The sequence below is a fragment of the Linepithema humile genome, chromosome 2 (genome assembly GCF_040581485.1).
Source record: "Linepithema humile isolate Giens D197 chromosome 2, Lhum_UNIL_v1.0, whole genome shotgun sequence".
NCBI classification, from domain to species: domain Eukaryota; kingdom Metazoa; phylum Arthropoda; class Insecta; order Hymenoptera; family Formicidae; genus Linepithema; species Linepithema humile.
In genome coordinates, this window is record NC_090129.1 from 29,009,711 (window position 1) to 29,022,515 (window position 12,805).

Sequence of the window (12,805 nt, forward strand, 5' to 3'; positions counted from 1 at the left end):
GCAAATATTTATCCGTCTTTAAATAATAAAATAAGGCGCTTGTGACGGGCTAATGGATTGCTAGATGCTAGTAGTAATCTTATTTAGAAGAGCGAAAAAACGCGAGGAGAGAAAAATTACTGTGGTTGCTTGGCAACACAGAGTGAGAGGTCGATAAAAAGCTATAGCCAATGCTTCTCTAGAGACAAAGGGCATTTAACAGAGATGCAGTGAACTGATACACGCTCATTGCAATGCATATCAAGGCTACGGAAGAGCTGAAAGGCTTCGCTCTTTTCAAGTGCACTTAATACATTTGGGGAAGGATTATTATAGCAGACGGTACAATAATCGAAATGACGGTGGTAGACGAATGGCACTCGCGCGCGCGCGCGCGCGTCTCGCGCAATGGCAAAGAAACGGCGATGTAATTTCGCTCGCTTGCAGAAGCGAGAAGGGAGACAAAGAACGCCAGTCCACCACCAGTAGTTTGAAAGCGGCAGTAGAAAAGGCGCGAGTGTAGCGGGCAGCGAGAGGAGGTGACTGGTCCGCACTGAGGGGCAAAGAGGGAGTGGGACCAGGGGAGAAAGCGGCTGGGAAGGGGAGCAGCGCCGCGAGAGGGTGGAAAGAGCGCCATGTTCGCCCTCTGACGCTCTTTTGAAGGTCAAGGTTTTCCGCCCCTCGCTCGACCGAGAGGGTAGAGCGACGGGAGGGTGAAGAGGGAAGGAGAATGACAAGAAGAGAGAGATAGAGGGACGGAGAGAGCGGTGGTGGGTGGTACAGTTGCGAAAGGGATGAGGGGGGGGAAGTACAGAAGTTGTAGAGAGAGAGATATATATATATATATATATATATATATATATATATATATATATGTGGGTGGTCGTTCGATGGTGGACTATAGGGCGAGGAGCAGGGGGGGATTATGGGGGGATAGCGAGAGCCTGGTGCCCAGTATTTATAGCGCTTGCGAACTGGTCGATAACGGATAGCGACACTGCGCAGTTGGGAAACCCCCGCGTCGAACCCGCCAGCCCACGCACGTCTCTCATCTTTCCCCGCGCCACCCCTCTCCGACTCGTCGCCGCTTCTGCCAACCCCTTTCGCTTCGGCTCGGTCTTTCTCTCCCTCTTCCTGCCCTCATCCGCCTACCCTCTCCTCTCCTTTGTCTCTTTATTAGCAGCTTAAATTTAATTTTTGCTCCGACGCGGAAAGTAAACGTTTAATTATCTATTGTGTCGTCCACCCTCTATATAATTCTCCACCTTTTCTCAGAACTTTATCGGTGGACTTATTTATATCCTCGTTAGTGCTAACTATACTCGTCGCATCTTCTCTTCTTTTACTAATATGTGGGGGGGAGGGGGGGTTGTGCCGGGAGAATCTCCATATGTCCGCTTGGAGTACGTTTCAGGCTCCGTGCTTTGCCTCAATCGCGGGTCTCTTCGATCGATTTTGAATCAATTTTTTGTGCGCGGAGAAAGATACTCTAAAGCAGGCACTTTGATCGATGTGGGCGGACGTTTTTAGGCATTCTTGAATTGTCTTAGATTTGTTACGCGCAATCGTTGCGATCTTGATGTTCTTGTAATAACTCTTTAATCTCAAACACTTTCAACTGACTTTTTTTTTCTTGAGGAATAAAAATATTTTTTCTAGTAAAAATCAAAGTCCCGACAAATAGAAATCTATACTTAGTTACCATATCTCAAAGTGTATAAACTTTGTACGTGTAAGACGCTTAAAAGCAATATTTTCTCAGCACAAACAACGTTGAACGTGATCGATAACACGGCTTTATGCTTCATCACGTCTTTGGCGAATTTTCGTAATTCGTCTGTCAACGCTAAATTCACGTGAAATTAGAAAATCCATAATGAAGATTGCCATAATAATCTTGTTCTTGTATTTTCTGCAGAACAGCGCGTTTACTATCTGATCAAATTGCCAGAATGCAAAAACTGTAATGACTTTCTTCACGTATCTCCACAAATTTCCCCTTTCTCTTTTTCTCTCTCCATGTATCAACCTTTCTTGAATAATTCACCGGCACGCTCATTGTGATTGCCACAGTCCTAAGTATAGTAGCCTTACGTGTATTTTCGATGCAATTCATAAGACACCTTATCGGAAAATGACCGAATGGCGTGGCGAAGCGTATTAAATTAAAACTGCGATCGATTATCCGGAATAAAAAGTGCTAATAAGAACGGACTAATGAGAAGCTGGGTTGACTCATCACGTGCTATAATTTCGATGCTTATTAAATTTTTCAATATTTTAATATTAGATGAAAAAGATGAAAAATTAACGAATATTATTTGTCAATATTTTTTTTTTTAATTGTAAACGAATATTTATCACGTAGTGCAAGGAGTAACAGAGTTTTTTTTATATATTTTCTCGGAAACAGCATTGCTTTGCTGTATCAAATTGATAATTATATGATTCATATTTATATATGCGTGTATTTGCATCACTTACACGGAAAGAACGCTTTTGCTGAAATATTTAAAAACTGCCAGATACAGATTTGAAAATAATTTTTGTTGGACAATTAAAATTTATCAATAGAGTACTCGATCTGATTGATGGATGGATCAAAATGAGGTCATATTGCAACAAAAAGTTTGAGTGCTTTATTGATAAATTTTGATTGTTCAACAAAAATTATTTTCAGATCTGTATCTGGCACAATTTTGAAATATATTTCAACAAAAATTCTTTCTATATACATTTTACACATTTTAAATTTAATTCGTTCTACCTCTGAAATTTAATTAATTGTTTAAAGAATGGGAATTTTGCTCAATATGTGAAGATACGAAGGGAAAAAAAGTAAAGGAATATTTTCAATTAATTTGAGAATTAAAAATCTTTATTTTTTTTTATATTTTTCATTATATTTAGATTTTAATCATACTATTCTTGAGAAATATGATTCTACTGGATGTTATTAATTATTATGTCCTAAAACATTAGTGTGTCACAAAACGTGATAAATAATAATTATAATAATAAGTATAATTAAATTTAGAAGGTAAGGAGCGTTGCGCATTTTACGACGCTTCTTGCCGGATTTGCTAGTTGAAAATAACCTACTATCTCTGCATTTCACTTGACGATTGTACCGATTACCATTTCTGAGCCAAGCATTACAACCTGTAATTAAACGCAAGCTGAAAATATTACCTCTCGTAAAGCTATAGAATTTCACGCAGAGAATCGCAGACGAAGGCGCGAGAAATATGTATCTCGATATAAGCGCTCGTTTACGATAATAGGATGTGAAAAACAGAAAGAACTTGGGTGAAATTGACGTAATAAAAAGAAGAATGAGAGTTACTCACAATTAGTATGTTCGTTTTAAGACCCGTAATCTCCGTTTAAGCGGACTTTTTACAAAGAGAAAAGTGGTCGTCGGCGCAAGAATAAGAAAACTTTGCCATTTTTCTAGAAAACGTTCTTTTTTATCATCGAATCGTAAATCGCTAGTGATATAGTCGTGTATAAATCCCGTTCGTTTTCCTGCGAACACTCTGCGCAACAAGCTGAAAAGCAGAGCCCGTAGTGGGGAAGAATGAAGCTCGCGAAAAAAATAGAATGGCGAACCGGCGCGAGGTAACCACAGACGGGAGCGAGAACAGGACGAAAGGATAAAAAATCCCTTCGGAGGAGGGGGCGGAGGGCGAGATAGGTCGGTGAGAGGTGGGAAAAAGAACTCAGAGTAGGCGGAGTGGTGCGTCGGGAGTGGTAGTGTGGGGGTAAGTGCATTGCCATCCCTTTCGTCCTGTTTCCGAGGCGCATTGGGGGTGGCCGGTTAAGCCCTCTTCTTCCTCCCCTCCCGATAACAGAAGGGACAGATGGGGGTGGGTTGGACTCGCTTGGCGCGACGGAGATGGCGAATAGTTCGCGAAGATGGGCATCTCGTAGAGGTGAGAGTGTAAAGGTCACAAGTGTATGTCTGTCTTTCGCGCTCGTCGTCAGAGACGAAGCTCACGCAATGTCGGTGAGATTTCGAACGTTACGATGACGAAATTGTGGTGTTTATGACGCAAAATCCACTTTCCTTCTATCTTTGCCCGAGAAACTTCTGTTTGTTCAGATCAGGAGTTTCTCTCGCGCTGTATAATTCTAAGAATAAAACTTAATCTACAAACAATTCTTGCGTTGCTAACTCGTAGATATGCATCGACGATAATTTTAAAATGTTTAATATGAATATTAATTTATTCGCCAATTTTTTTATTATTATTTAACGCACTGACGCGAGGATTTCGATTTTACTTTCACCAACATTAATCTTCACTTTTGTCGATTCAATTTTTTATTTTCGAGAACTGATCGGAGAACCAAGTTCGGTCGCTTGAACAAAACTGTAATATAGAATTCTATTTCGAGACGAATTTATCGCAGTCTCCAAACATTTCTTGCATTTACAACGTCCGAGCTATAGATCTTCGAAAACACCTCTCTCGAAATAGAACTAAATTTCCGGACTGTCGCCAATGATTACACGCTCGCAGCGTTAACTTTCTCCGTCCATGCCATAGAGAGATAGATCCCATAATTTAAAGTGGGACGGAGAATCGATAATCCAGAGCAAATTGATGCTGAGATCGTCGATGCAACTTGCTCCTAATCTTTCTCCTCCCTCTCATTGCCGTGGGGAAGCGGCGTCAACGTAAATTCATCCGAGAAGTATGGAGAACGAGCGTTGGTGCACTGCGAGAGGGAGGATGCAACCTCCTCCCCTCTTCCGGAGCGACGAGGGGAGAGAGAGAGAGCCTGAGGGGGTGGCACGAGCCGTTCGGGGGAGGGCGGCCGCCCTTTGTCGAGGAGAGGGGAGGCAGCTCGTTGGAAAATTTACGTTGGCAGCGTATGGACCGTAAAGGTCGCGCCGTTGCTGGTGTGTCTCTCCTTGTTCGGCGCCGTCGCCGCCGGTTCGCTTCTCTCCGCGAAAGCTGCCAGCTGAGAGCAACGTCAGCAACGAGACCGGATTGTCGTGCCGTCGCGCTACTCGTCTCGGGGTTAACTATTTAACATTCTTATCGACGCGAAACGTGAAACCTTCCGAGAAAGAGAGTAAGAAACAAAGAGAGAGAGAGAGAGAAAGAAAGTAGGAAAGGGTTTTTTTGAAGGCCGAATACTTGTAGGAATAAAATATTTGAAATTGGAGTAGCGAGCGAGGAAAAGTGAGAACGGAAGGGGACGACAGAGGGGCGGCGGAAAAAAGGGAGGGAGGGATGATGCGAGGAGGGCGGAATCAGCTGGGGAGAACGGTGGAATGCGTAGGCGGAAAAATGGTGGCGCGAGCGAACGTCGCCGGTGCACGCATTCTTCCTGGTTCCGTTCTCCCGAAACCGAGACTCCGGGACATCTAGATCGGCGAGCGACGGACGCCGGATCATTCGCGTGAGTAAGCTTTTGAAATAATTCCTCGCCGGCGGTGACGACTTCCGGTGATTCGCACACCGAGTCCCCGTATTTCGCGAAATCCAAAATACGATCGAAACTTTTGCGCGTTCTCCATGTATATTCCACGGGTTTGCTACAGTGCTAAAATCCGCAGTTATAGAGCGAACGAGAAAGACGTTCGATATTATTTTTGTAAAAAGCTTTTATCTGAATAAGAGATGTGTGCGAAATGGACGATGTATTGAAATATGCAAAATTGAAAGTTGAAAAAAAAATCGATGAAAGCGACGGTATGACAAATTTAGAAACAAGTGTCTCGTGACGTTGCACTTGACAGCGATTGATATTGAAGAGATTGAAAATTCAAAATCTATATTACATCTGGAAACTAGGTTATTTTGAGGCACCATTTATTATTGCGTCACATTATAATTTACCTATAAATTTATTTTCACAATATAAAATAACGTAAAAGAAGAAAGTATTTAACATTGTTTTATTTGTCGAAATAAATTCCGATCGCGAAGGTTTAAATGCGAAATTAATATACGTGTGTTGAAACATATTTAGTTTTTTAACAAGTTTTTCAAGACCTTACGTCGCATGTCAGCTGCGCTTAAATATATTTCTCTTTCTCCAACGTTCAATTGACGTTGATCTATCGCCGATGATTCATTTCGCAAGCCCTCGAGATCAGCCGTGTGAGAATGGCACCACCGCTGGTGTCGATATTAGATTATCGCAAAGCGGCATCTCGCGCATCGACGAAATCGACGTCGAGTGTGGACCTTGGATCCCCAAGGCTGCGTATGGCGAGATATCCGGCGGAGGCGCGACACGTGTAACTCTCTCGATCATCCGATTATTCGTTACTTACTAAAGCATGGCTGTCGCTAAGAAAGGACGTCCCTCGTAAACATCTTGTTGTCAAGATGAAAGATCGCGTTCTCTCCGAGAAATTTCTGTCTTTTTTTCTCATCAAAGTGATAAGTAATATTATTTAAAGCAACAGGTAATATTATTTAAAAAAAAAACGAGATATTGTTTACATAAAGCTAATAATTATGTAAATTGCGCGAAAGAGCATGAAAAGACTCATTTTAGAGGCGAAAAAAAGATATAATACATTTTTGCATTGTGCCTGTGAGAAATTGTTATTTGAGTCGCGTGCGCGAAATTCGCAACGTTGCATTCGCAAATGCGTGATACAACTCGCAATATTCTTGTCGTTTTATCGTCGATGTTCCTATTTTTTAATGTGACACGTCGGAAACCTCTTTGTAACACAATCAGAATCTTATATATGTATTTCGAATTTTGAACAATGCATTCTCACATTTCGTTTTCTCGACGCGAATTGCGATTGCAAGTTCTTTTATAAATATCTTTGCTTTCGCATCTTTTTACTTTAGCGTGAATTTTTTTTCAAAACCAATGGTTTATATTAAAACATTGCCAAATTCAAAATTATCTATCTTTTAATTTTATTAAATTTATTTATTAAATCAGATAAAAAATTGTGATGCAATATAGTATTTTAATTATGAAACACTCGAGAGTGGTTTTTTTTTTTTTTTTTTTATTTATTTATTGGCGCTTATATCGTGACCTTGGTAACAGCGGCATCACAAAAGTTCTTTTCATTGGCCCGGAATTAAACCCGACATCATTATCGCTTGAATGAGCGACAACATAATGTGCGGTGGTGAGAAAGGCCGAATAGTTTAGGAAAATCCCTGCTTCCGCGATTAAATAATTTCGACATTTTAATAAAAGGATTTTATTATAATCTAGTCGTATTTTACAAACTCTTTTCAGACTTTTCTTGGCTCTTGCACAATACAATAGGTGTCTTGAATTAATTTAATACGGCGTTACATTTACTAGCTTTTCTGTGGAATTTCACAGAGCTTGATTTAGCATTAGCGGAACGACACTCAACGAGACGATTTGCACTATTGAGAGACCACAAATATCCTTTGTATCTTAGCGTTTATGTATAATTTTTTGGGCATTATTCTGATGAGAAATGTCTTAATGACGTAGAATATTGTTCAATTGACTGGTCAAATAAAAGAATTGTTAGTCCGAAGTTTCTTTTATGAAATGCAACATAGTGCATTCCTACATATTGCAATAATCGCCGCAAAATGTCGCGCTGACGCTGCTAAATGTTCACTCGCTTTCACGAGCAAATTTGGATAATAAAGTTGATACTGTAATTTTATCGAAGATTAATGAAAATCGCCCTTTTCAGATCATAATAATAGCAATAAATGATTCTGTGTAAAGAATTGAAACCATTTTTCGCCTCTATTGTTAACGTCAAAAGCGCTCGGCCGACGCGAGCTGATAACGCTCGAAAGAGAGACATTTCAATTTGGCAATTATTGTAAATATAAGTGTGTGTATTTGTGTGCGCTTGTGTATCGATAGGATATCGCAAATTGAAACACATTCATTTGACCATTGGTGACGTCAGCTGGTTCGAGCAAAAATAAGAGTTCTCTTTCTCTCGATGATTTTTTCGGGCGAATCTATGAGTCACCGCGATAGTGTTGTGTAATCAGTCATCAAACATTATATGTGTACATCACGCATTTTTAATAATGTGCTCTTTGTTTGTTTAGTGAGCAGACTTCATTGTGAGTCGGAATCCTTCAAAATGGATCTCATTCTGGACATCAACAGTTGGTTGTATCCTATGGAGTTAGGTGAGCCTTTTATTGTTAAATTAATTATTTTTAGCTACGAATAATTGAAACAAAGACATTAAGCTATTTTTTATTATTGCTTGCAATATTTCTGAACTGATAGAGAAACATTAACTGTATGAAATATGACCATAGTTATATTTGTAATGTAATTTCGAAAGCAAATGGCATATGACGAAATTTTTTTAAAAAAGATATATGCAATTTTGTTAAAGAAATAATACTCAAGAGAGAGTATGCGAAAAAATTATTATATATTTTAAACTATTGGTAGTCTTTTTCTCCAAACAAAATAATTGGACGCTACATGAAAAAGTTAAATGGCTACGTAGAATTTATATTATTTATTTATTTATTGAATTATATTATTGATAGAATTTTACTAAATCTATAGAATTATTGTTTATAAAATTTTATAATTTATATTTTATTATACTTGTGATATAAACGCGTATGTAAGCACGTATAATTTGTACTCTGCATTTTTTACATACGAGAGAAAGTTAAAAAGTAAAGAGACTTTTTATTGCCAAATCAATTCAAAATGAAAAATTCTTTCACTTTTTGACTCTCATCTTTATTTATATTTTTTTTATTAACACAATATTTACATGATTACAATATTTTGCAAATAATACATTCAGCTACATTGTTACTGCATATTTATGATGTTTTGTAAACAAACATACAACATTGCTATATTAACATATCGCACACTTGCAAAACAAGTGACACAAATCGAAATTTTTTGAATTTCGTTTTATGTGCGGATTGTGTTCTAAATATATCGTCCTTCAATCGGGAAAAAGTGATGGAAGTTGAATTCAAATACTTTCCGCGTAAATCTGCTACGTTTGATACTGCCGTAAATAGTTAATTTTAAAATTATTGCTTAATCAAGCATAGAGATGTGAAATTATTTTCCGTAAAATCAAACTTGCTTCAGACGATTTATAACTTGCGATAGAATTTGAAATAAAAACTAATTCCAACCAAAAAATATTATCTCATAATATTTTTAATAGAAACCGTTATTATTAACGCAATTCTTCTTTTCTCTCTCCTGAACAATTTGATACTTTTGACTTGTGTCACTTTTCTTGCGGGTGCACGATATAATGTTTCATCCACTTTTCACCGCGACATACGTTATTATCTCGAAATCTCAAACCGAATTTTAGCCCGGAAATCTATCCGTCGAGGAAATAGAAAAAAAAAACATACACCACGGTATCGTTTCTTTATTCCATACACGACGTGCGCAAAGTCGTAATTTCCGATCGGGCCGCCGGTCCGATAACATTCGTTCGCTAGTTTTTCATATTTCACATTTTACTGAAACGCGAAAACCTATCCTCTGATTAAAACGTTCTGTTTTAAACATTGTAGAAAAATTCGTTAAAAACAAAACTCGCTTCATGCAAGACAAAGCTTTATTATACAGGATATTCGAAAAGTTTAGCGACGTTAAAGTGTGTCAAATGATTAAATGGTGAGATGAATTAATGAAATTGGCAGCGTATATTATATTATTGAAATCAGTACTAATTAATTTTGCAATATAGAAGATAATTTTATGTGAAAGATTGTCAAAATGGAATGATTAAATTGAAATCCTTCTAGTTGAAAACTTTCCGACATTGTCATATGCATGAATTGTTCAAAAGTTTTGTCCAATTTGAAATAATTTCGTGGTCAATTAAATTTTTATTCAAGAATGCCGCACTGCTATTGTTATTGTTAGAATTCTAAAGAAGTTGCTGCCGATACTTTTAGATATATAAAAGCGCACAAAGGATTCGCGTCTTTCGAGTCGCGCCATCGCGCCGCAAGCTCAACTGCGAAATTGCAGTTTGGCGTTTATAAGCGAACGTAATCTTCCGAAATGCACTTGGCAACCGTGAGCAGTTGTGATATTCTGCTTCCCTCGCTTGACTACGAAACTTCGCCAACGACGCTTCCGGTCTCTTTCTTGAGCTCTGAGATTGTCTTCTGTATAGAGCGATTCTAAAATAAATTACCTAGCTTTGCTCTGCTTTTTTTCTCCAAAAAGTTTATAATTAGTTTTCTCTCCGTTTTTTTTTTTTTTTTTTATATCGAGATATCGATAATTTTTAGATAAATAATAGATAAATAATCGGAAGTGAAAGACTGTCGTGTATATTTGAAAATAATTTTTACATGCTGCAGTATAACAAATAATTTTTTGCATCCATTTTTCTAAAAGTGATGTTGCCGTGCATCTTGGAAAACGCAGAAAATATTAAAAATCTTTTCGTAGTACAAGCAATTTATATTTTTCAAACATATCACATTGTCCAAGACACTGTGTACAAAATGTTTTCTTTCCGCGCTACGTAAATGCGACATGGTCGCATTTTTCAGATCCTTGGCGCAAAAGACGTGTAAAACCTATTTCTTTTACTATTTGTCACTTTTTGCTTTTGGTACACTTCCGTCGCTAATGCGGATTTCTCGCATTTGTCTTCTGAACTGTCGCTGACGAAATTGCGATGCGTCGCACGATGTGGCACTGAAAGTCGTCGACGATATACATTTTATCCGCATAAGAGAGCAAATGCGCTGGCCAAGGCTAAACTGAGGCTGCAGTAGCAAGACGTTTCCCCATTTATGAAGGTCTATCTTGATGCATTTTACTTGACGGTCAACCAAATTAGTCGACTATTACTTTTGAGGAGACCTAATACAAAGACAATTTTCAGAATTGAAGGTTTTTTACTGTTATGAATCTTATAATTGTTGTATTTTATTTCGAAAAGAATACACAATTTGAATTATATTCTAATAATGTCTGTTTCCTTTTAATAATTTATATTATTTCTATTTATATTTTTTATCAATACATTTTACATAATATGAGTCAATATATACATGATATAACATATGAATTTTATATTTAATATTTTTGAGAAATCAGATTCATTTCTAGCTTTTTGTCTTCTTATTTTCCTCAAAAGAAGTGGCTTAAAAAATACAATTTTAATTACCGAAGCGATACTTGCAAGCTCAAATTCTTCGTCTTGTCTAAATTAACTTGCGTCTTTGTCTAAATTAACAGGAATGAGTTTAATATCAACGAAATATTAGTTGCATTCCCTCTTTGTCGATTCATCCCTGCGCTGATTCATACTTTTATGAAAATGGCTTTATATTTTTCTTTTTCTTTCCGGGACTCGCCATCTTTTCGCGATCCTTTATCTAGCTACGCGGAAAGACACACGATGACGTGAAATTTATCGTCGTGCCTAGCCATCTTGGCTCCGACGAGCACGTTGCGTCTCGTCGGAGTACAGCGCGATCGAGGCGATTAAATGCTGCCTCGTCTTCGAACTTCACCAATGGGAACACGCTCGCTGACCGGGTCCGGACGTCGGGACGCGTCTTGGCTCCGCCTCTCATTTTACCGATGCGACCGCGGCGATTGGTGAAGTTCGACCGACCTAGGGACGGTGATGCCTTATTTTGTCGGTAACCTACTCTCTCCGCGGATCGCCGTCTACGAGAAGTCTTCCGTCTCCCTTTCCCCTTTGCCCTTGGAATGAAACTCGTGTCAGGAGCTGGTCATACTCTAATGTGATTTATTGATCGCATTGGATCGAGCATTTATCGAATATTTATGACGCTTGAGCATTTCGGTATTTAGGATACACATATGTCGCATGATTTTGTCACTAAACGATACTATCAATTTTTTGTAATCATATTAATATAATTGAAATCAGTTTGAATATTCATATTCATCGTGTTATATTGAAGCGTTTAAGCCTTTTATTTATATTTTACATTTCATCAAATTTGAATAATTTTTCAGTTTTCGAAAAGCCCAAACGAAGTGATAAAAGCAATTAATTACAATTTATTTATTGAGTGAAAAAATGATTCGTCATATCGTGGAACCAAATATTCTGCGAGAGAATCCATTAAACTATATTATTCCTAAATTGAACAAAATTTCAATTCATTTATAATAGTCATTTGATATCGATAAATAAGTGGATAAAACGGCCATATTCAATTATTATTTAAGACAACATTATTACACAAAAGATAAAAAAATGTTTATATAAAAATTGTTTGATTTTTAGTGTGGGAGCAATAGAAATTAAATTTTTCTTCGAATTGTTAATTATCGAAGTTTCAAGATTACATAATTTCTTTTTTTTAATGTACATTTTTATTTTACTCTTTTATTACTCATTCAATAACAGATTTTTAATGAATTACTTATTTTATTTAGATATTGCGTGTAATAATATCGATGATAATAGCCAGATTATGTCACGCATGACAAAGTGCTCAATTTTTGTAAAGCAAGTATAATTAGATCTAGAAGTGTGAATTGAACGTCATTATTGAAATTGATATTGTAATCTGGATAAATGGCAATTTAAAACTTATAATTGCAATACTATCTTTCGTTTCCTTGCTCAAACAATTTTTATATAAACTTTTTATATTCTTCACTTAACCTTTAACTGTTTAAATATGTACACTTAATTATTTTTCAACCTTTAACTGGTATTATGCGGTTTGCGAGAGCATCACTCAATTTTCTTCATATATCACCCTCTTGAAACCTTTCATTTATTTTTCATTCTTAATTCTGCGTATTACGTTTTGCCACTTACGTGCACAATGATATAACAGTGTCGCAAAAAAGTTTCCTTTATCCA

General features: G+C 37.4%; 1 protein-coding gene across 4 annotated transcripts in view; it reads left to right on the top strand.

Moving 5' to 3' along the window:
- The window catches only part of Polr2H (DNA-directed RNA polymerases I, II, and III subunit Rpb8), a 55,255-nt gene that overhangs the window by 13,051 nt on the left and 29,399 nt on the right, over positions 1 to 12,805 (top strand). For 3 of the 4 annotated variants that reach the window (XM_012373523.2, XM_067348529.1, XM_067348527.1), the window contains exon 2: positions 8,028 to 8,111. In XM_012373523.2, coding sequence (XP_012228946.1) covers positions 8,028 to 8,111 — 84 coding nt within the window. Of the gene's footprint in view, positions 1 to 5,234; positions 5,395 to 8,027; positions 8,112 to 12,805 lie in introns of those variants that run through there. The other variant, XM_067348528.1, reaches the window with a different exon arrangement.